Source organism: Phocoena sinus, chromosome 8, assembly GCF_008692025.1.
Source record: "Phocoena sinus isolate mPhoSin1 chromosome 8, mPhoSin1.pri, whole genome shotgun sequence".
In the NCBI taxonomy this organism is placed as follows: Eukaryota; Metazoa; Chordata; class Mammalia; order Artiodactyla; family Phocoenidae; genus Phocoena; species Phocoena sinus.
Genome location: NC_045770.1, coordinates 109,406,369 through 109,428,903, shown reverse-complemented (window position 1 = coordinate 109,428,903; position 22,535 = coordinate 109,406,369). Strand labels below are relative to the sequence as shown.

The 22,535-nt window shown below is 69.7% G+C and overlaps 1 protein-coding gene across 9 annotated transcripts in view; it reads left to right on the top strand.

Moving 5' to 3' along the window:
- The window catches only part of BRSK2 (BR serine/threonine kinase 2), a 65,099-nt gene that overhangs the window by 40,455 nt on the left and 2,109 nt on the right, over window positions 1-22,535 (top strand). For 3 of the 9 annotated variants that reach the window (XM_032640033.1, XM_032640029.1, XM_032640034.1), the window contains exons 2-19: window positions 1,092-1,186; window positions 2,150-2,235; window positions 4,741-4,881; window positions 5,381-5,497; window positions 6,175-6,208; window positions 6,423-6,491; window positions 6,589-6,735; window positions 7,525-7,556; window positions 7,849-8,013; window positions 8,123-8,220; window positions 8,296-8,446; window positions 12,040-12,100; window positions 12,821-13,028; window positions 13,772-13,820; window positions 17,204-17,327; window positions 18,724-18,904; window positions 18,999-19,088; window positions 21,357-21,404. In XM_032640033.1, coding sequence (XP_032495924.1) covers window positions 1,092-1,186; window positions 2,150-2,235; window positions 4,741-4,881; window positions 5,381-5,497; window positions 6,175-6,208; window positions 6,423-6,491; window positions 6,589-6,735; window positions 7,525-7,556; window positions 7,849-8,013; window positions 8,123-8,220; window positions 8,296-8,446; window positions 12,040-12,100; window positions 12,821-13,028; window positions 13,772-13,820; window positions 17,204-17,327; window positions 18,724-18,904; window positions 18,999-19,088; window positions 21,357-21,404 — 1,896 coding nt within the window. Of the gene's footprint in view, window positions 1-1,091; window positions 1,187-2,149; window positions 2,236-4,740; window positions 4,882-5,380; window positions 5,498-6,174; window positions 6,209-6,422; window positions 6,492-6,588; window positions 6,736-7,524; window positions 7,557-7,848; window positions 8,014-8,122; window positions 8,221-8,295; window positions 8,447-10,063; window positions 10,130-12,039; window positions 12,101-12,820; window positions 13,029-13,771; window positions 13,821-17,203; window positions 17,328-18,723; window positions 18,905-18,998; window positions 19,089-19,257; window positions 19,353-21,356; window positions 21,405-22,535 lie in introns of all 9 variants that reach the window. The other 6 variants (XR_004351071.1, XR_004351072.1, XM_032640031.1 and 3 more) reach the window with 4 other exon arrangements.

Genomic DNA, 22,535 nt, shown 5'->3' with positions numbered 1-22,535 from the left:
GCGACACTGCTGGGAGGGTGTGACCGCTCGTGGCCCCGAAGGCCTGATAAAGAGACGTGCCCCTTAGGGGAACGTGTTTTCGATGCACATGGCAAAGAATTCATTTCGCGTACAAAGGGCTTTGCAAATTGGTAAGAGCCACCCTTCAGCAGCCTAAAAAGGGGCAAGTGCAAACCCGAGTGGTCGGAACCGTGAGGCTGTGTCAAGGTCGTAACTAAAGCAGCAGCAGCAGAGTCGGCAAAGTGTGAATGAAACCGAGGGGCGTCCAGCGCTCCACATCCCTCAAAACCCAGGCTGCAGTGCCGTGGGGAGCAGGCCGTCCTACGCTGCATCCAGGCGCCCGAATGCCAGGGGTGGCCCGAACTATGGTGGTCACCTCCGTGCCCATCGGGGAACACAGGCCACCTCGGGGAACGTCCAGGTCGGGCCCAGGCTTGGGAGGGGAGGGTGCAGGGCATCTCGGTCTGAGGCCACAGAAGGTCCAGCGGAGGCCAGGAGGCCAGGGGGCAGTGACCAGGACCGCGGCTCCCTGCAGCGTGGTGACGACAGCAGAGGTGAATCGGCGGAGTGTCCTGTCCCGCGGGAGATGCAAGGAGGCGGGCTGCGGGGCCGCAGCTGCCGGGGGAGGGGCCTTGGGCCTGTGCTGGTGTCCTGGGGAGAGCAGGGAGCTGGACACAGGTGTCGGGGGCACCTTGTCCAGGGGTCCGAAGGCCAAGAAGAGGGTGACGGGTGGGGGAGGGGCCTGTGGGACATGAGGGCACCCTGGCTCCCCTGCCGAGGGGCTGAGCTCTGGCCGAGGTCTGGGGGAGGGACTCCAGGTGTCGCTGGCCGGGGAGTGAGGCCCAAGCTGGAGGGGCAGAGGGCCAGTATGTGGCGTGGGTCAGAGTGACCACACTGGGGACAGCCTCTGGCCAGCGACCAGGGAGCGTGGGAGGGCAGACGTTGGCCTGGGGTTGGCCCAAGACAGGCTCGGGGGCAGGGGCACAGGATCCCGGTGCTGAGTGAGGGGCCGGGCTTGGGTGCGGGAGGGGCCCTGCTGGTCAGGCCTGGGCGGTGGCCGGACGGGGTCTGAGGGCTCCCCTCGCCCCCAGGCCTCGTGAAGCTGGGGATTCACTGTGTCACGTGCCAGAAGGTGGCTGTCAAGATCGTCAACCGCGAGAAGCTCAGCGAGTCTGTACTGATGAAGGTGAGCTTGGGGGCGGCCCGGGGAGGTGGGGAGGCCCAGTGGGTGGGGTGGAGCCAGGCTGCAGGCGAGCTGCCTGGGAAGGGGGTTCCTGCTGCCCCATCTGTTGAGAGGGCTGGCTGGCCTCAGTTTCCCCTGTTAGAATCAGGAGACCCCTGTCTCTGAGGGAGAAGAGGAAGTGCGGGGTCCCAGGAGGCCTCGCAGCCCCTCTTCCTCCCCGCTCCCCCCACCTCAGCATCCCCCCAGCCCTGGTGGAGTCCGGTCCCCTTAGGGACTGAAGCAGACCCCATGCAACTGGAGGACTCCCGGGTGGGACCAGACACTCAGCGGGGAGGGGCTGCCCAGGCTCTGTTCCCCGTCTGTCTGCTCGTCTCTCCGAACGGCTGTCCTCTCAGCGGGCAGGGGTGAGGGGCAGAGGGGGGGCAGGAAAGCAGGTGGGCCGTGGTGGGCGCCGGCCAGTGACACAGTGAGGACCCCTCTGGCCGGTGGGGGCAGGGGGGGACCGGGTGGGCCCAGCTGGGGAACCCTGGGGGATGCGCCACGGGCTGGTTTTAAGGGGAGGTGGCGGTTGTTTGGATGGGGTGTGGGCCGTGCTGGTGGCGGCTTGGCAGATTCCCATCCTGCCTTGGCCAGCGCCCGGCTTGGGGGCGGGGTCTTACGTGTCAGTTTGGGGCGCTAAGGTCAAGATGCCACAAGATATCTGAGTGGGGAGACAGGAGCTATCTCAGTGGAAGTGGACCCGGGGGTGTAACCGGGCCCCCCCCGGAGGCCTGGCAGGGACCGAGCGCAGCTGGGGGAGGGCAAGGAGGCGGCCCACGGGGTAGAGATGCCAGTGCGAGGCTGGACCTGCCCCAGGGGCCCAGCATCCTGGGGGCTCTGTGACCCCACAGCCTGGACGGGCGGGTGGGCGGCGCACGGGTGGGGGGATGAGCCCGGCCTGCCGTGACGGCGCCCCCTTCCCCGCAGGTGGAGCGGGAGATCGCCATCCTGAAGCTGATCGAGCACCCCCATGTCCTCAAGCTGCACGACGTCTATGAAAACAAAAAATATTTGTAGGTATTGCTGGGTCCGGAGAGCCGGGGGGCAGAGGGGGGCCGTCCCGGGAGGGGCTCTGCAGGACAGGCCATGGCGGTCACTGCTCCTTGACCGGGTCCAGGGCTGGCCAGCGGGGACTTGCAGAGCCACTGGCTTGAGGATGGGGCCTTGTGGGGAGCAGACTCGGGGGAGAGGGTTGTCGAGGGGCAGGAGCACCTCAGGCCCTTTCTCCCGGCCCCAGCGAGCCTCAGGACCCTGCCGCTCTGCTGGGGGCTCCCACGGACCCCGTGCCAAGCCCCTTGGAGCCCCTGTGTGCTCCCTCACGTGGGTGGGGTCCCCAGGCCGGCCGACCGCACTGTCGCCACCCAGGCCCCTCACCCAGCCTGCTGTCGGGATGCTGAGCGTGGCTGACCTCCTGTCACCACCGAGGCCACTGAGGCTGGCAGACGTTTCCCCGCGTGGGCAGCCCCCCACGTCCCCCGCTGTGTGGCCTCCGCGAGCTTCCCTGGGGATGTGGGTGGCTGCTCACAGGGTCCCCTCGGGGGAGTCAGCTTTGCCGCTGCCCCGTGTGTGGCCGTAGGAAAGGCCTGGCTGCTGGGCCGCATCCCTCAGGGAGGGGTTCTGCCAGAGCGTTCCTTGGGACGGGCAGCTGGGCGAGGGGGTGTGGGCAGGGGGCTGGCCTGGCACGGTCCCCGCAGGCCCACTGCCCCAGGGGCCCTCAAGGCCTCGAGCCCAGCCCTGACTGGGCCCCTGATGCAGGCTGGCCTTAGCCCCTGCAGCGCTGTCCCGGGCAGGGGAGGTGGGGGCAGGAAGTGGCCCTGGGGGAGCAGGGGGCCCGGGTTCAGCCCCAGCCCCTCCGACAAGCAGCGCCTGCTCTCGGGCCTCCCTCTCTTCCTGCGCCAGCCGGGGACCCAGCGCTGCATGAATGCCCAACTCTGAGTGTTTAACTGCAGATGGGATGACAAGAGCCGCCCCCCATGGGGGCCCTGGGAAGAGCAGGGCCCCGGTTGCCACGGGATTGGGGGTGGGAAGCAGGTGGTGGTCCCGGGCCCCCGACATTGGTGAGCTGAAGCCGCCATTGGGACCGCCGTGAGGGCCACAGGCCCACGTGGGGACCCACCTGGCAGTGTCTTGATGACATCCATGAATTTGGGGTATGGGTGGGTGCTGGGCAGGCCTTGCCCACCTCTGCACACAGGAGACCGGTCACACTGCCTCCTTCTGTTCAGATACTGGTGGGGGTGCCAGGCAGGGGGAGAGGCCCCCAGGAGGGGCAGGAAGCAGGGAGGGGCCCGGACAGCAGGCCAGGCGGGGGCGCAGCCGAGCAGAGGCGGGGTGACAGGATGCCGGGAGCATGGTGGACAGTGGCCGGCCTTGGTGCTGGTGGGCCCAGCGCCCTCCCGGGGTTCCCAAGGCAGCCCAGGGAGCCTGGAGGCAGGGGAGCGGGCAGGGGACCTCTGCCACCGAGGTTGGGGCACCGCTGGGCCTGTGCTGTGGCTTCCCGCTCAGGAGCAGGGCAGGTCCCCTGGGACTGGCCCCTCCTCTGCTCGAACCCCACCCAGTGTCCCCACCCTGTGTCTCCAGCCGTTTCCTCCCCGCAACCCCTCCTCTCTGCAGACAGGCTGCCCCCCCGCCCGCTCCAGCCCCTCCATTCCTGCAAGACCAGCTCCTGATACAGCCCCCCGAGGCCCACACCCTCATCCTCACCAGCCCTGGTCCCGCACGTCCCCTGTCACGCACCTCCCCTCCCCAAGCCACCGCGGCCCACCAGAACCACCCCTCCCTGGCTCCCACCAGGGGCTCCTCGGGGCCTGTGCTCAGCCCTCCAGGCCCAGCTCCCCTGAGGCCCGCAGGCATCCGTGTCCACGTGTCTTGGACCACCCCCCCGCCCACCCCTAGAAACCAGCCCCTCAGATTCCACTCCAGGGAGGCTCAGCTTGGACACAGCCCACTGCTCACCGCAGAGGGGCGTGGGGTCCCCGTGGAACCCGGGGCGCCATGGGAAGCCCACGCCTCCAGCAGCTCACCCCTACCCTCCGGCATCACCCCAGCCGTGTTGAGGAAAGCTGGGGGCGTTCACCACCTGCCTCCTGGCCACACCCACCCAGTCCCTCGTCCCACACCCGCCCCCCATCTTCCGAGACCAGCTGTGCCCCGTCCCCCACCCATGCCTTTTTGTGGTCTGCCCTGCTGGCCAGGGCTCCCTGAGGGCCTGAGTGTCTGATGTGTCCCCCCGCTCCTCTGGGAGCCCAGCCCGGGGTGGCCAGGGAGGGCCTGGAAGGGCCAAGCCTCAGGCTCGCAAGAAGGTCAGCAACTGCAGTGCCCCTCTCGTCTTGGGGCCCAGTGTGGCCCTGCTCCTCTGCACCTGCTTCCCTGGAGGCGGGCGGGGACCCCACCCGCTGAGGGTGCCCAGTGCCGGGATGTGGTGGAGGATGGCGCCGGGATGGGATGGTGGCCCACCGCCTCTGGGCAGCGGTGCCCTGGCTGGGTGCGCCCACCCGACGCCCACCCGTCCCCCGCAGATACCTGGTGCTAGAACACGTGTCTGGTGGGGAACTCTTCGACTACCTTGTCAAGAAGGGGCGGCTGACCCCCAAAGAGGCTAGAAAGTTCTTCCGGCAGATCATCTCTGCGCTAGACTTCTGCCACAGTCACTCCATATGGTGCGTCCCCCGCCCCTCCAGGTGCCCTGTCCCCCACCAGCTAGCCCCCGTCCCTGCAGGTGTGCCTCCCCCCACTCTTGCATTCCCCCCGTTCCCCCTGGATCAGGCAGTGTATCCTCTACTGGCCCCCCAGCCCAGAGGCATCAGAAAGCTTTCTGCCAGGTGCCCACCCAAGTCTCCTTGGTTTTTTCAGGGGTCCTGGGGTCAGGGCACCCTCGGTCTGGGGGCTCCAGGTTGGCCTCGGCCCAGAGTAGGTGTGGTGGTGGGAGCAGCGAAGGGGGATCGCGACCTCAGGGAGCAAAGCAGAACTTGGCCCTTGCTGGCAGAGTCCCTGTCCTATCCTGCCACCTTGAAGCCGTCTGCCCCGTAGGAGACTTCCGATTGGCTGCTGGTGACATCACCAGGCAGCGCTGCCGTTGGCCTCCTGTTGTGAGGGCGGGGTTTCGGGAGGGGCGGCAGCTCCCACCCCTGTCAGCCTCAATCCCGCCTTCCTTCCCAGCCACAGGGATCTGAAACCAGAAAACCTTCTGCTGGACGAGAAGAATAACATCCGGATCGCGGACTTCGGGATGGCGTCGCTGCAGGTTGGCGACAGCCTGCTGGAGACGAGCTGCGGGTGAGCTGAGCCCCGGACCGGCTGCCGCTTCTCCATAGGCCAGGGGCTGCTGCCCCGCCCACAGCCTGGCCCCGCGGCTGCACAGCCAGGTGGCCCCGCAGCCCCAGGGCCCCCCAGCACCCCACAGCCTGGGCTGGAGGCAGGGCCCCGGCTCTGCTCCTGGCACCGTCTCCCCGGTGCAGTGAGGGGCTGCAGGCGACCCGCCTGGCCCATTACATCCCTCGGCTCTGTGGCCAGGCTCAGAAAGGCCGGTCTTGCCCTGGGAGCCCCCTGCCGTACTTGGGAGTGAGGCTGGCGTGCCAGCTTCCTGGCTGCAAGCACTCTCATGGGGGTGCCTCACGGTCCAGCCTCTGGTGACCATCTCCTTGGGCAGGGCAGGTGGGCCCCTGGGTCCCAGGCCTGGGCCTCCCCCAGGAGCAGGCAGGGGGATTAGGTTGTGAGGGAATCGGCACCAAAGCCCTGGGGCCTCCTGGTGGGCCTGAGGATCCCACAGTGGGGCATCCGTCCCAGGCAGAGTTTGCGGTGGGGGGGGGGGGGGGAGCAGCGGGGGAGCGGGGAGGACCCCTCCGTCTCCACCTGCTGCGGTCCTGGGGCCGGTCCAGAAGCGCAGGGGGCGGGACGGCTGGGCGCGCGGTGGGTACGGAGTCTCCTGCCCTGACTGCTGCCTTTGCCTCCAGGTCCCCCCACTATGCCTGCCCGGAGGTGATCCGGGTAAGTAGCCAACCCACCACGCGCCCCCGCCCTGGTCCCTGTCCCGCCTAGGGGGCCTCCCTGCCCCGGAGATCGTGGACCCCCAGGCCGGGGCCTGGCCTCCTGTCCTTGGCGCCGCCCAGGGGCCAGCTCCTCCCAGACGCTCCCCTTGGGCCCCTCGATCCCCGGAAAGACCCCGGCCCTGCGCCCGCACCAACCCCAGTGCTGTCCGCAGGGAGAGAAGTACGATGGCCGCAAGGCAGACGTGTGGAGCTGCGGCGTGATTCTGTTCGCCCTGCTTGTGGTGAGGCTCCCCCCGCCCCCGCCCCGCCCCGCCCCGCCCCGCCCCGCCCCGCCCCCGCCGTCGGTCCGCCCCCGCGGTGACCCGGTCCCGCCGGCAGGGGGCGCTGCCCTTCGACGACGACAACCTGCGGCAGCTGCTGGAGAAGGTGAAGCGGGGCGTGTTCCACATGCCGCACTTCATCCCGCCCGACTGCCAGAGCCTGCTGCGCGGCATGATCGAGGTGGACGCCGCGCGGCGCCTCACGGTGCGTCCCCCCCGAGCTCGCAGCTGGGCGCAGGGGCGCGGGGTGGAGGCCGCGGGCGCGCGCCCGGCGTGAACGTGCGCAGGGCCGTCCGCGCGCCGCGCGGTCCAGGAGCGCGGAGCCACTCCGGCTGTCGGGGCCTCATGACCGACTCGTCATGACCGGCTCCGGTGGCCTGGGGGGGCCGGGGTCTGAGGGAAGCCCCAGCCAGCCGTCTCTGGCCTCCTCTGGGCTCGGCTCGTGCCAGGATGTCAGGTCCCCCGGGGAAGGGGCAGCAGGACTGCCCAAGAGGCCGCCTCCCCAGGCAAGCCCCCCAGTCAGGGTGGAGGGCGGGGCTCGCCCCAGCCTCCTGCTGACACCTGCACCCAGCGCCTCCCGCACGGGTGGGCTGAGCCCTGGCTGCTTGCCCCTGCTGTCCTCCCTCAGGCCTCCCGCCCTGAGCCCCGGGGGCTCCTGCTTCCCACCCCCCACCCACTCCCTCTGCCGTGCCTGCAGCCCCCACTCTCCCCAGCTCTCTGCTGTCTCTAGGGTGGCGTTTTCTCTTCCACTTGAGATAGGCAGGGTCAGGGGTGCTATCCTGGGGCCCCGCGCTCTCCCCGCTCTCCGTGGTCCCCCAGCCCCTCCCCCGCCTCCAGGCTCTCCCTACCCCCGGGTCCTCCTCCCTCCCTCCTCCCCTCCCCCATTCTCCTGCTCTCTCCACACTCAGGCCCCCACCTCCTTGCTCCTTCATGGCCTCCTAACGTGGCCTCTGCTTCTTCCGCGTACTAACTCCCTGTTTCTCTTTCCTTGTAGCTAGAGCACATTCAGAAACACATTTGGTATATGTAAGTAGCTTTTCCTCCCCTCATCGCCCGCTTTGCCCGCGCTGTGGCCTCGAGGGCCTGCTAGGGAAGGGGGGGGGGGGGGCAGCGCAGGCTTGCCTGCAGCCTCGGGCCACCCGGCCGGCTCTTGGGGCCTCTGGGCCGGCCTGCGCTGGGCACGTGCAGGATGCAGGAGTGTACAGGGGCTGAGCACAGGGAAGGCAGCAGGATTCGGGGCCCCAGGAGGGGGCGCGGAGGGGCCTCGGGCTGGGCCAGAGGTGAGTGACTGGTGGTGGCGGTGCCCTGTCACCCACAGAGGAGGCAAGAACGAGCCCGAGCCGGAGCAGCCCATCCCCCGCAAGGTGCAGATCCGCTCGCTGCCCAGTCTGGAGGACATCGACCCCGACGTCCTGGACAGCATGCACTCGCTGGGCTGCTTCCGGGACCGCAACAAGCTGCTGCAGGACCTGCTGTCCGAGGAGTGCGTCTGGGAGCCGCGCCGGGGCGGGGCCGTGGTGGAGTCTGTGGGTGGGAACACCGCCCTCCGGGAACCCCCATCCACCCTTCCTGGCGCCTCTCGCCCGCTGCAGGGAGAACCAGGAGAAGATGATTTATTTCCTCCTCCTGGACCGGAAAGAAAGGTATCCGAGCCACGAGGACGAGGACCTGCCGCCCAGGAACGAGATAGGTATAAGGTCCCTGGGTGGCCCGGCCCACGCTGCCCCCTCCAGGCTGCCCGGCCCTGACCCCCATCTGCACACAGACCCTCCCCGGAAGCGCGTGGACTCCCCAATGCTGAACCGGCACGGCAAGCGGCGGCCTGAGCGCAAGTCCATGGAGGTGCTGAGCGTGACGGACGGCGGCTCCCCGGTGCCTGCGCGGCGGGCCATCGAGATGGCCCAGCACGGCCAGAGGTGCGTGCCTCCTGGGAGGGCCCAGCGCTCTGCCTCCTGGTGCCCCGGCCCAGCCAGCGACGGGGCCCCTCACGGGCTGTGCTGGGCCCGGCCTGGCTCTTCTCTGCACCCCCGGCCCTGGGGCTGGGCTGCATGGGCTGCACTGGCTGCTCTGAGCGGAGCTGGGCTAGACTGCCCTGGGCAGGGCAGATCTGGGCTGGGCTGAGCTGGGCTGGACTGGCTGGAGTACGCTGGGCTGGGCTGGGCTGAGCTGGGCAGGGCTTTGCTTTGCTGGCCTGGGTTAAACTGGGCTGGGTCAGGCCATCCTGGACAGGACTGGGCTGGGCTGGGCTGGAGCGGATTAAACTGAGCAGACCTACGCTGAGCTTGGCTGAGCCGGACCTCAGCGAGCTGAGCCCGGCTGCTCAGAGGTGAAGCTGTGTCCAGAGCTGCAGCCCATTAGGCTTATCCGCGATGGACGCTGAGCCCACGTCTGGGTCACCTGTGGCAGTGCAGGGCTCAGGGACGTGGAATTCGGGGGCAGGGCGGTGGGTGAGCAGCAGGTCTGGGCTGTCCAAACAGAGTGCCCTCTGGAGGAAGGAAGGGCACCCGGGTCCTGCAGAGCCTCTGCCGACCCGGGGCTGGCTGGGCGACACCAAGCTTTCCTGCCCGGGCAGGGGCTTCAGCCATCTGGGGACGGCCCCTTGGGCCAGGCCTCCGAGGACCCGCAGGGCTACTGGGCCCCACCATCAGGATTCAACTGGCTGCCCAGCTCACAGGCCACAGCCCCGTGGTGGTGCCAGGCCCTCCCCGGGGAAGCAGGCTGGCTCAGCCTCTGACCTGGGCTCCTGGCCTCCGGGGCCTTCCAGGCCTCCAGGCCGCGTGGCCCACCCGCCGCGGGCTCTGTGCACTGGGTGGGGGGATGAGCAGCGGGAAGGTCTCTGCTGGCCGTGGTCCTGCCCTGATTGTGTCTTGTGTCCCGCTCGCTGGGGGTGCACCTCTCCCTCCAGCGGCCCGGGGAGAGGTCACCTCTCCCCAGCCCACCTTTCCCGAGCCTTGTCCTGGCTTCCGGTCCAACACCTGCAGGGCAGCTTGAAGGCTCGCCAGCCCTCCCGGCACCAGCCACCCACACCCCGCAGCCGCCTGGGCAGGCGCAGGCACAGGGGCAGGGGCTGGGCGTGGGAGGCCCCCTGTCGCGGCTTCTGCTTTGCCTTCCCGGCCTGGGCGCCTCGGGGGCCGGGGGTGCCCGGGGGTGGTGGGGTGGGCTCAGATGTGAGCCGTCCTTTCCCTGGCACTTCCCCACCCGCTGCTGCTTCTCAGGCTCTGCCTCCTCTCTGGCTTGGCCACTTGTTACCACAACAGGCCACACCCGCTGGGGCTGGAGGGGTCCCCGGGGCTGGCGGCAGTGCTAGGCATCCTCCAAGGCCCGGCCAGGCCACCCTGCCAAGCACGTCACCAGGGCCGGGTGTGCTGTGGCCCTGGTGCTCTCCTGCCTGACCCCGCCCCTCACGTCTGTGCGCCCTGGCCTGGGGCCAGGTGGGTGGCGCCCAGCTCGGAGCCGTGTGGAGGTCTGGCCTCCTGGACCGCCTGCTGGGGCTGCGTCAGTAACTCTCTTTTCTCGCTTTGTTCCCGCTGTAGTAAAGCAATGTTCAGTAAAAGCCTGGATATCGCTGAAGCCCACCCCCAATTCAGCAAAGAAGACAGGTATACACCCTGCCCACCCATCCCCCGCCCCCCAGTCCCAAAGACAGCGGCGGGCCTGGTGGCAGGGCTGGGCCTGAGGTGCATCTGGCCCTCTCCTCTTTGGCAAGGGAACCTTCCAGCGAGCCGGGGAAGGGCCCGGGTCAGGCTAGGCTGAGGCCCAGAATGAGGAGCGGGGCTGCTGGGATGAGGCCCGTGGCCGGCCCCGAGAGGGGCCGGGAGACCCAGAGACTCTGCCTGCCCTGGGCCCCTGGGCTGCAGGCTGTGAGGTCCCTTCCGGCCGGCCCTCGCCCTGTGGTCAGTGGGCCTCCGTGGCCCTCGTTAAGCTCCCCTCCCCCAGCCCACGCTGGCCCACCTCCCGCAAGGGCCAGAGTAGACGTGGCAGCCCCAGGCGGCTGCAGGCTCCTTAGGAAGGGGCAGGAGGTGTGCCGGTCCCAGGGGTCTCTGCACAGGGTCTGGCCTTCCAGAGCCCCAGCCCCGCCCCTGCAGGGCCTCCTGCCCGGCGGTGACAGTGGCGGGACCTCGCTCGCCCCCGGGCCCCCTCTGCCTCCCCCCGCACCTGCCTGCGCCTCGCCCGCTCTGCTCCGCGCCCTGGCTGCTCGTGCTGGCGCCGTCCTTCCTCAGCTCAGTTTCCGGGGAGCGCCTGGTTAGACAGGAGGGCGTGCACGCGGCTCCCCTCTCTCTCCTGCTGCTCCGCTCTCCTTGTGCCGGGCAGCAAGCTCACGGCTGGCTTGTGGCCGCTGGGGTGGGCGCCAGCTGGCACCGACCAGCCCCCCAGCCCCGTTCTCAGCATCTGGAAGCTTCGGGCCCGGCTCTGAGGGCAGTCCTGGACTCGGGAAGGCTGGGTCAGGGGTGCTGAGAGGGTCAGCGCTGCCCCCCAGCTCCGGGCTGTGTCAGCTCGCGGGGTGGGAGTCGGAGGGTCATCGCCATGGGGCCCCGGCCCACAGGTGCTGGGGGACCGGCCAGCATGGGCTCAGCTCCGGCCCGAGGCCCAGGGGCCAGCTGCGGTGTGGGCAGTGTGGCCGGGCTGGCGGGTGGGCGGTGTGGACGCCCTTCACTCTTTTCTGTCCTCTTCTCTTCTGTGGCTGCCTCGACCCCTCCGGTTTCCTTGCTCTAAGGATGGCAGGTGCCGGCGCCCAGGGGTGAGCGGGCGTTTCCTTTCCCCCGAGGCCACGCGGGGTGGTGGAGCGAGGCCCCGCCGGCCTGGCCCTGCCCCGAGAGGTGTCCAGTTCCTGCCCTGAGGGGGCGGCGGCTACATGCGTGTCTCCGCTGGGCACGCTGGGCCGGTGGCCTCTCTGGCCAGGCCCAGGCCAGGTCTGCAGGCCAGATGGGGCCGGGTGGACCGAGTCCGCGTCCCTGCCGACGCCCGTCCCAGGTGTCTGTGGTGTGAGCAAGGGGAGGGCCGTGGGCCTGGAGGGGCTGGGCTGGTGCCGGCTGGTGGCCCGAACGGCAGGGTGTGAGGCGCCGGGCGGAGTGCAGGACTCGGGGCCTGTGACAGCTCAGGCTCGGGGTTCAGCTGGGCTGCCTCAGGGCACCGGGGCTGGCATCGGCTCACGGGAAGCCCTGTGTCCTCTCACCCCGGGCCCTGAGAGATCCTTGCCGAGGGCTCCTCCGTGCCATCCTGGACCTGGGGCCTCGGGCCTTGGACACAGGGCACCTTCTGCGTGGGGGAAGAGGAGTCCCACGGTCTCCAGCTGCACCACTGGGGCTCTGATGGGGCCCCCAAGGGGCGGTGGGCTCTCCTGGGCCTGGTGAGAGGCGGGGTGGGGAGAGCAGGACAGCCCCAGGCACGGCCAGGTGTGCCGCAGACTGGGACAGCCTCGGGGCTCTCAACCAGGGCTCCAGGCCTCCTGGAGGGTCCCCTCAGGTGGCCCCTTCCTGGTCTGAGCCGCCCTCTGCACCTGTGTCCCCAGGTCTAGGTCCATCAGCGGCGCTTCCTCAGGCCTCTCCACCAGCCCACTCAGCAGCCCCCGGGTAAGTGAACCCGCCCCAGCTCCGTCGGCAGTGTGCACCCGGGTGGGGGGCGGCTCGGTGGGCCCCCCCCAACCCCGCCTGCTGCTGGGGCTGCCCGCGTGGTGGCAGCTGCTGCTCTGTGGGCTCCGGCTGCCTTCGCTAACTGCACGTTTTTTGTTTTGTTTTGTTTGTTTCCTCGTGTGTTCTTTTGTGGCGAACGCTCCCACCCCCACGCCTGCCTGCCCCCGCTGGTCCTGCCTTGGGGTCCCCGGGTGCTGTGTGTGCATGCGGGGCGGGCGGGGCACGCGCTGGGGCCGCTTGGCTCTCGGGGGCCCGCGCGCTCTCCCTCCTGCCCTCGGCGCTGCCCTGTAGCCTGTTAGAAAGTTTGTCTTGCCTCCCCCGCCCCCTGAGCTCCCCTTCGTGGCCTGCCCCCCGGCCACCTCCGTGGAGCTCGAAGCCGGCCGGAGCGCCTCGCGGCCCGGACACGTCCTCCCTCCACAGGCCGCCCCGCGGCCCAACCCCAAGACCCAGACCTTGCCGAGCAAGGCCAAGCTGACCGACAAGCCGCTGCAGGGCACCAAGTCCAACCCGCTCCCGGCGGGCACCCAGGCCCGGCCCCTTGTTGCGGGAGGCCTCAGCCCCCAGCTGGCCCTGACCCCGGGCTCACCCACCCTGCCGGCCCCTGCCCGGCTCCCACCCACCGGGACTGATGCCAACACCAAATCTGTCCCCACCATACAGGTGACCCCTCACCCCTCTCCGAGGGGCAGTCCCCTCCCTACCCCCAAGGGGACGCCCGTGCACACACCCAAGGAGAGCCCGGCCGGCACGCCCAACCCCACGCCGCCGTCCAGCCCCAGCGTGGGAGGGGTGCCCTGGAGGACACGGCTCCACTCCATCAAGAACAGCTTCCTGGGGTCACCCCGCTTCCACCGCCGGAAACTGCAAGGTGAGTGTGGCGGGACACGCGGGGTGGGCGGGGCTCGGGGGGGCCGGTGGCGGGGGGGGGGGGGCCAGAGGACCACTGCCCGTTCTGGCGAGCGGGGCAGGCAGGGGCCGGCTTCAGAGGGTCTTCCCCTCCCCCTTGGTGGCTTATCCTCCTGAAAGCGCTGGCGAGAGGTACCCCCAGTGTCCACGTGTCCCCAAGCCTGCCCACTGTGTGTCAAGGACCCCACAGTGCAGGGATGCCTGCCCGGCGGGTGCGGCCTTGGGACTCCTCCTGCCTCTATTGTGACCCCTTGGCCCAGTGGCCTGTTCAGGCCGGGCTGCCTGAGCCCCACAGAGGAGAGCGGGCCAGTGGGCGGGCATGGGTGGGTGTGGTGAGGAAGCCCACGGGGCTGGGGCAGTGGTAGGCAGCCTGCCCCTGTGTGCTGGGTTTCGAGGGTCAACTGGTACCTCCAGGCCACCAGGCCCCACCAGCCACCCAGCGCGGTCGACGGGCGGTGCCGTCCATCCCGGGACAGCAGGGCTGGTTGGAGGCCAGAGACGGTGAGGCCCGGTTTCAGCACCAGAAGGCAGGACAGCTCCCTGTGGCCCGAGGCTCCCGCGGCCGCGTCGGAGACGGGAGCTGACCTGTGCCTGTGGGCGCTGGAGACAGTGCCATGGCTCCCGAGACCCCACCCGCGGCGCAGGCGCCCTGGTGGGGGAAGGGTGGAGTGGTCACCACACTCTCCCCGTCCTTTCCGTGTGCAGTTCCGACGCCCGAGGAGATGTCCAACCTGACCCCGGAGTCGTCCCCAGAGTAAGTGGCCCTGCCCGAGGTCAAGTGTGCCCTGTCGCCGCCTTCTAAGTGCATGGGGGTCTGTGACGGACCTTCCCGTGTGTCAGGCCGGGGGATCCGCTGAGGGCTTTGGGGCCCCTCAGCGCTGGGGTCTCTGTGTCTCCACCTCGAATGCCAGGCCAGGGGGGCAGGGCCTGGGCCGTGAGGGAGCTGCTCTTCCCAGATGTGCTCAGAAGCCACAGCCTGGGGGTGCCTGGGACTGGGGGTGGCAGGGGAGAGCACTGTCCACACCTGCTGAGAGCCCCGGCCTCCACATGGGGGAGCGTGTCGGCCCCCAGCCCTTGGTGACCAGGGATGCGGTGCCTGCAGGGGGGCCTCCACCGGGGGGGGGGGGCGCTGGGCAGTGCTGACTGGGGCTTCCCAGGGTGAGCCCAGCCCGCAGTGTGGCCGGACACCTGGCGGCTCGTAGGGATGGAGGGTCTCAGGGAGGAGGTGAGGAGGGGTGGCCGGCAGGAACCGTGTCCAGGGCAGGGTGGCCTTGGCCAAGGTCAGGACGCATCGAGCCCCCGGCTCACCGTCCTGCAAGGGCAGGAAGCAGGGCCTTGAGGCGACAGCGGGGCAGTGCTGCAGCCCAGCCAGACGTCTGGACAGGAGTCCCGTGTGTCCGGGGTGAAGACCCCAGAGAGGCGCCAGCCTTCGCTCCCCACCGCCTCGTGAACGTGAAGTGCGGAGTGGACACCGGGCAGGGCCCTGTCGTGACCTCACCGGCAGCCTTCGGCCCGGCAGGAGAAGCTGCCGTTACCCTGTCGTCGTGACCCCGCACGGGGCCTGTGGACACGGCAGGAGCGGGCGGGGGTGGAGCTGAAGGGCAGCCAGCCTGAAGTGTGGGGTTTCGGGATCTCCGTGATCCCACCGTTTGTCTCCCTTCAGTCACCGTTTCCTGTTGTCATCAGAAGCTCTCGCAGCCACGTTTGTAACAGAATTGTTAGGTTTATCAGAAAACTCAAAAAAAAAAAAGCCACCCAGAGCAGCTGACACCACCGTGCAGGTGGCCTGCAGCCTCCCCTGCCCATTCTCGAGTCCTGGAGGCCTCGTCCCCCTCCTGAGGGCCCCGGCCAGCGTCGCCACCCGCTGCACGTGGCTGATGGGAAGGAGCAGACGGGTGGCCCTGGGGGGCCGCTGCACCCCCAGCACCCACTCCTCCCAAGGACGTGTTCGCCCGCCCTGAGACGTTCCCTCCACCAGCGGTCAGCAGCCTCGTGTCAGTGGAGCGTGTGCGTCCGCGTGTTCCAGAACCGGCCCGTGGGATCGTGGGGCTGGCGAGTCTGGGGACCGTAGGCTTCGCAGGCGGAAATCAGGGCGGCTTCTCCATCTCAGTGCTGAGAATCCCTTCCCCTCCAGGAGCCTCAGCCTTTGCTCTCAGGACCTTCCAAGGCCCGCCACGTCCAGAGTCTGCTCGTCACCACGTCTCAAAGTTGCTCTCAAGAAGCACACCCGACCTTTACCAGACGGGCCCAGTGGACGCCCAGACTTAATTAACTGTCACAGGCCTTCCCGGCTCATCCAGGCTGCTTGCAAACCAGACACCAAAGTACAACACGGAGCTTTTCTGTTTCTCTGTCTGTTCATCGAGGGAGGAGGGGCAGAAGCGCTCGCCGCGGGCTTCAGAGCCGCCTCCCGGCCCACGTCCTGGGCTCAGGCCGCAGTGCGGTGCTGGGGTGAGCAGTGCGGGTGGCCTGCACCCCAGAGCTCTGAGCACGCCAGCAGCCACAGACACGGCAGGATGTGGGGAAGGAGGCGAAGGTGGCCAAGCACGGCGTGGCGTCGGGAAGGATGTGTGTCCCCGCGGCTCTGCCTCCGTCAGGTCTCTGGGGCCGGCTCCAGCCGCAAGAGCGGACGGCCTCCGTCGCCAAGCTGCCTGCTGCCGCCACATCGCCACGGGCTGGAGAGCCGGCTCTGGAAACGGGCAGGAAAAGGCAAGGTGCACGGCAGGAAACAGCAGCCGCGCCTCAGGCCCCGCGGCTCACGCTGCCAGCGCCGCCGGAGCAAGACACCGGGCCCAGCCTGAGTTGGGCGCGTCCGCCAGCAGGGCCCTCGCCGTCTCCGCACTACAGCTGCCTGGGTGACAGCGACGGTCAGCAGTCGCTCCCAACGGCACGTGGCTTGGGGTCAGGCCCCGTGCACGGCCCGGCTGGGCCCTGCTTCAGGGTGTTGGCCAGCGGTGCTCATCTCAAGGCCCAGCTGGGGCAGGATCCTTCGCCGAGCTCGTGGGGTCACGGGCAGGATTCAGGTTCCCGGCCACATGGGCCTCGCTGTCACATCCGTCCGTCCCCGCCGCGTCCGTCGGCTTCGTCAAAAAGAGGTGGAGACCCGCTCGCCAGACGGAAGTCCAGCCTTTTAGAGACTGAGCTCGCAGGCGACCCCCGTCACCTTCCCCCACTCCCCGTTCTCCTGGTCAGGAGCGAGTCCCGGGCCTCGTCCACACGAGGGAGGGGCCCGCACAGGCTGAACCCCGGAGGCAGGATGGTGGGGCCGGCCAGGGGTCTCCCCCACACTGGTGTGCGCCGTAGGGCAGGGCCCCGACGCAGAGAAGGGGGGCCCCAGAAGCAGGGCGGAGTGACGAGACCGGAGGGTGATGGCGTAGAGGGCAGGGAGGCGTACACGTGATGCCCGTGAGATGAGGGGTCTCGTGCGGGAGGGCACTGCCGGCCTCGGGACCCCTGGGGTGGCCCCTGCCCTGCCCCGTACATTGGCTGGGCCCCCAGGGGTCGAAGCGACCGCTGTGTTCCAGAGTGACCTGGGCTGGGGCAGCGGGGCTGCAGATGGCCAGGTAGCTACCAGTCCCCAAGGACAGAGGGTGGTCCGCCACGGGGAGGGGCAGGTAGCACCCGGGGCCCCCAGCCCCGGCCCTCTGCACCATGTCAGCCCTGTCTCTCCTGTACACACCTGTGCAGGGGTCCCTGGCCTGCCCCCCACACAGCCCCAGGCAGGGCACTTTTCTCCAGGAAGCTGCAGGATTGCGGTTTAGCGAGTTACCCCGAAACATGGTGGCTTCGACAGAGAGGAGCAAGGGTGGGGGTCAGGGTGGGCTCAAGGACAGGGCACCCTACCCCCACCCTCCTTTCTTCCCTGGTGGGGTTCCGGTGGGCGCAGCCCAGGCCCGAGCAGGCAGGGGTGGTAGGGGTGAGGCGCAAGGCCGAGGGCTCTGTGGTTAGCATCAGGGCTGTCGGGTGAGGGTCAGGGCAGGGCGGAGGGTGGTCAGGGTCAGGATGGCGGGTCAGGGCGGGGAGTCGGGGCCAGGGCAGGGTCTGGCTGGGACAGCAAGCTGGCCCGCAGCCCAGAGGGGGGCGCTCGGGGCTCGGCCAGCGTACCCTGACCTGCCCAGCCCTCCGCCCCGCCCCCAGGCTCGCCAAAAGGTCCTGGTTTGGGAACTTCATCAGCCTGGAGAAGGAGGAACAGGTCTTCGCGGTCATCAAGGACAAGCCGCTGAGCTCCATCAAAGCCGACATCGTCCACGCCTTCCTGTCGGTGAGCCTTGCGCCGCGCGGCTGCTGCCCCTGGGGCCCCGCCTGGGCAGGGCCAGGGCAGCAGGCACACTGTGGCCGGGAGACGGGCTGTGCACAGGCCCGGGATGGGGCGGGCCTCGGGGGGGGCACCTCGCTGAGACGGGGGTGAAGCGTGGGCGGCTGCGAGGCGGCTCTGAGGAGGGAACCTGAAGCCTCGACACGGGGGGCGGGGGGGCTCTGCTGGGTCTGGTGGATGCGCCTACGGCCTCAAGAACGGTCCTGGAGGGCTGGCTCCGTGTCCTGTGTGCCCCTGCCCACTCCCACACGCTGCCGGCCTCCTGCAGTCCCTCGCCTCCCACTGGTGGCTTTTGAGGTGGGCTGTGCTTGGGCCTTGGGTGGGTTTCCATCTGTCTTTGCTGGGATCTTCGGGTGCGTGGGGCAGAAAGCCCTGAAGAGTGTCTTCCAGAGTCACTCGTGTCAGGAGGCCTCACCCGCCCTGCCCTGCGTGGGGCCTGCCTTGGGCCGGGCCCCCCGGGATCACAGGTTAGGGGTCCCTCGGCATCCCCACAGCCTAAGCCCGGGACCCCGCCTCGGTATGGGCGGGACCTGCCGGGGTGGCAGCCTCAGCCCCTCCCACACACTTGGCCACCCTGCCTCCCTGGGCGCAGCGAAGTTTCCCTTAGGGCTTGGGGGCCAGCTTGGCACTCCTCCCAGAGGTCTCCAGGAACGAGAGAGCTCAGCACCAGGTGGGGACTTCGGCCTTGTGCCGGGCGTGGGCACCCTGGCCCCGCTGAGTCCCCCCAGCCCTGCCACTGCAGCCTCTTCTCCTCCGGGCCCCGGGTCTGGGCCTTCCCTGGAGCCCCCCAGGCCTCTCCTGGGACACCAAGATTTCCCCCCGTGATGTGAACTCAGCCCCTTCTAACCGGCGAGCCAGCACTGTGCTCTCCCAAGCAACAGAGCCCTGTCCTGGGGGCGACCCCTCTGAGGCAAGACCGCCTCCTGGGTTTGTTTTGCCGGACATTTCCCTGGCCGCTGCGCGGCCCAGTCACGCAGAGGCCCCTCGCCTGCGCCCGGGGCCGCAGACCGCGGAGCCGGCAGAGCGGCGGGCGCTGTTGTCGGCGGTGCCGGGGGCCTTAACCCCGGGGGCTCTGTCTCGATACGGGGCGCGGGCTCTAGCCCCAGGCTTCGCTGCCGCCTGCGGGGCCTCCAGCTGCCCACTGGCCTCCCCGCCCGCCCCTTAGAGCCCTGCTCTGCTGCCGTGTCGCGACCCATCTGTGACCCGTGCGGAGCTCCGTCTGGCTGAGGCTCTTGGGGAGCCAGTGCTGCTGGGGCCGCGGGCGGCGGCCGGCTCCCTGTCCTCTGGGGTTTCCTCTGGCGACTCCAGTCGAGGCCGCGCTCACGCCACCCACTGCCCGCAGATCCCCAGCCTCAGCCACAGCGTCATCTCCCAGACGAGCTTCCGGGCCGAGCACAAGGCAACGGGGGGCCCGGCGGTGTTCCAGAAGCCGGTCAAGTTCCAGGTGGACATCACCTACACCGAGGGCGGGGCGGCGCAGAAGGAGAACGGCGTCTACTCCGTCACGTTCACGCTCCTGTCAGGTGAGCTGCTGGCAGAGGCCGAGGGCGGGGGCTCCCGGGGGCGGGGCTCCGGGCCAGCCCTGCCCCTGCCTCACCCACCCCCCACCTCCCCCAGGCCCGAGCCGCCGCTTCAAGAGGGTCGTGGAGACCATTCAGACCCAGCTGCTGAGCACACACGAGCAGCCTTCTGCCCAGCACTTGTCAGGTGAGGGAGGGGCTCAGCTCGGGCCGCCCTGAGGGCTGGCGATGGGGTGTGGGCCCTCCGCGTGCACCCCCGGGAGCAGGGCCCTCCCGGCACGGTGGCCGGCCGTCTCTGCACACCAGGGGGGTAGGCCCAGCACGCCACACTGAAAGGCGCCTCTTGTCCACTGTAGACCCCCCCCCGCCAGCTCCGGGACTAAGCTGGGGTGCTGGGCTTAAGGGCCAGAAGGTGGCCACCAGCTACGAGAGTAGCCTCTGACGCTGGCAGGTAAGGTGTCCAGCCCCGCCGCTGGGGCAGGGAGGGGCTGCGGGCAGGTCCTCTGCGAGAGCCAGACTGGCCCCGAGGAGGCACCCTGTGCCCACCCGTGTGTCCAGCGGCCACCTCCCGGCCCTGGACAGGCCCCGCAGGCCCAGCACCCAGCCGAACGGCTGGACACAGGGCAGCCTGGCCCCAGGCCAGCGAGAGCAGGCTCCGGCAGAGCAGTGACCAAGGTGCTGCTGGGAGCCCTGCCACCCTCAAGGGTCCCCCACACGTAGCACTCTCCAGGGCTGTGGGCCTGGTGCCCACACTGGCTGGCATGTGAGGGGCTGTCCGCCACCCACCCTCCCCGTGGTGGGCAGGACACAGGGGCCCTGAGGTCCAATCAAAGCAGGGGCTCCCCAGCTGGGCCTAGAGGGGGGCCACACAGGAATGGGGCTGCCCAGGCCTGCAGGCGCCAGGGGCCCAGGAGCCTGAGGGTCTGTGCCGCTCGGCAGCTGGCGGGGAGCGGCTGCAGCCCTGTGGGTGCGGGTGAGCCCCGGGGGCACGTGCATGAGCTGTTAGGGAGGGCGAGCGGCGCGCGTGCGCTCAGCGGGAGCTGGCAGCTCACCACAAGGCCTGTGTCGGGGTGTGGGGTCTGGGGAGCACAGGGTCCAGCCCAGCCCCACCTCTCAGAGCCCCGCCGTGGCCAGCCGTCTGTGCTTCTGTGTAGGGTCCTAGAGGCCAGACCCGCCCCACCGTCCACCCGCCCCTGCCATCCTCATTCCATCGTGTGTGTTTCACCTGCCCCCCTTTTCTCCCCCAGCGTGTGCCTCACTGCCCTATTGGTGGGTTGGGGCTGGAGGGGCCCCGACACCCTGGCCCTGGGAGCCAGGCTGGCCCGGGGGCCGGTGCCTTTAAGGCCTCCACGTCGGAGCAGAGCAGTGCTCAGAGGGAGAAACCGAGGCTGGGGAAGGACAGAGCTTGTCCAGGGAGGCAAGCAAGGGGCCTGGTGTGCCGCCCAGGGGACAGCACCCACCCCGCCCAGCGCCACGGTCCCTCTTTGCTCCTGGCCAGGCAGAGTCCCACCCTAAGGGATACCATCCTGTCTGTCGGCGAACGTGCCCTGCTCTAGGTCCCAGGCCCAGCAGTAAGCAGGGCGGGCACGGCCCTTCTGCAGGGCCCCATCCCCGTTTTAGCCCTTGGCCCAAACCCACGTCCCTGGAGACTGTTGGGTGCCTGCCCTGGGCCAAGCCCATCTCCCCTGCCTTCCTTCAGGGAGCCCTGGGCCTGGGGAGCCCACTCCGGGACCCCAGCCCATCCCTTGGCCCCGTCCCCAGGCCTCCCCGAGGGGTCAGCCTTTCCCAACACCCTCCCCGCCATACTGGACACTCCTGTCCAGCAAGCTCAGTCCTAGAGCCACTGGAGGAGGGGGCAGAAGCGGGGGCCCCTCGGGCACCAGGCTGAGAGATCTGGTGGCCACTCCAAACCCAGCCCAGGGAGGGGAGGCCCCAGTGAGGGCCGTGAGGCAGCCGCCCTCCACCCCAGGCTCTGCTGCGTTCCCCACCCCCAGCCCTAACACTGCCAAGCCCAGCAGAGAGGGGAGAGGGTGTGCCACCGTGAGTTGAGGGGCGAATGGGAGCCTTGCGGCCACGGGAGCCACAGAGAGCCAGGGTGAGGACACGGAGGTGGCAGCGTAGACCGCAGCCGGGGACCTGGTCCTCTCGGCTCCAAGGCGTGTGTCCTGGGCCCAGAGGACAGAAGGGAGGGCGGGCCAGGCTGGACGCTCCAGTGCCCAGGAGCGGGGCCCCACTCCAGGCTGGCCCTCTGCTGAGCCCCTCCTCTCTGAGCCGCCCACTGCAGGCTCTACCCACCTGAGCCCCACCCCTTGGCCACAGCTCCTCAACCCCACTCCAGGCTCCGCCCCCTCCCCCAGGGCCTGGCCCGAGGCTGCAGGCCGCATCCAGCTTGAGGTCTGAGCTGGAAGCCTTTTTCACACGTCTCCCTCCCCCCTCTCTCCGTTCTGTGCTCCAGACACCACTAACTGTATGGAAATGATGACGGGGAGGCTTTCCAAATGTGGTAAGAACCCCTCACGCTCACCTGGGCGCCCCCAGCCTGTCACCCCCACCGCTCACCCCTGCACCCCCTGCAGCCTGCTCCTGGCTGGGTGCTGCCCCGCCACCCCCGGGGGCTGTCCTGGGATCCCTGTGTACACGAGGGGCCTGGACATGCACACGTGGCCTCGCTGGCCCCCACGGCACCCAGCCGTGCCCAGCCCCCCAGCCCCTGCCACAGGCAGCCTCAGTCACCCTCCAGGGCGGGCACAGGCCTGGCCCTAGGATCAGGGCAGGCCACGGAGGGACCCCACGGCTCAGCAGGAAAGGGTGCCCAAGCCCCAAGGCCAGCAAGGGTCCCACGTCTGGGCCCTGGCCGGGGGTCAGGGTGGCCCCTAGTCCTTGGGCCGGAGGCTGGCGTCATGCCCTCTCTGCCCACTGGAGGGGGGCGGGGAGCGGCTCCTGCCCAGGCCCTGAGCTGCCTGGCCGCAGGTGCGCCGGCCGCTCGCCCTGCCGCAGCTGGCGGGGAGAGGGCCCTGCCCGTTCCTGCTCAGGTGGGGGCCAGGTTTAGGAGGTAGAACTGAGGTGACCCCAGTCGCGCACCTGGACCGTGAGCACAGGCCCCCGGGTGGGGCGGGGCCCCGCTTCTGCCCCGTCCTTCTTGCCCTCCAGACATGTCCTCTGGGACCAGGGCCCCCACTGTGGCTGCCTGCCCAGCCCCCCTACACCCCAGCTCCATGCCTGTCCACCCACCCATCCGTCCGTCTGTCCACTGCTGACCTCTGTGTCCACGCTGTGCCACCCGGGCTGGCTGGGGGCCGGGCTCCAGGCCTCCTGGGAGGAGTGTGGCAGGCCTGCTGGCTCCAGCCTCCCCGGCCGCCAGCCCCAGGGTCCTGCTCGGCCCTGGCCTTTACGCATCTGTCTCCAGAGCTGGGCCGGCCCGCTGGCCAGGCTGCGGGGCTGACTGGGAGGCCGAGGCTGAGGTGGAGGGAGGGCCGGCCCTTCGGGAGGCCTGGCGAGGGAGGAAGGTGCCCACTGGCCCCAGCTTCCGCCCCGCAGCCCAGAGGCCTCGAGCCCCCACTGGCCGCCCGCCCTGCTTGCTGCCGCGGCCCCGCTCACCCGCTCGGACCCCCTCACGGGCCTTTCGTTCATTCGT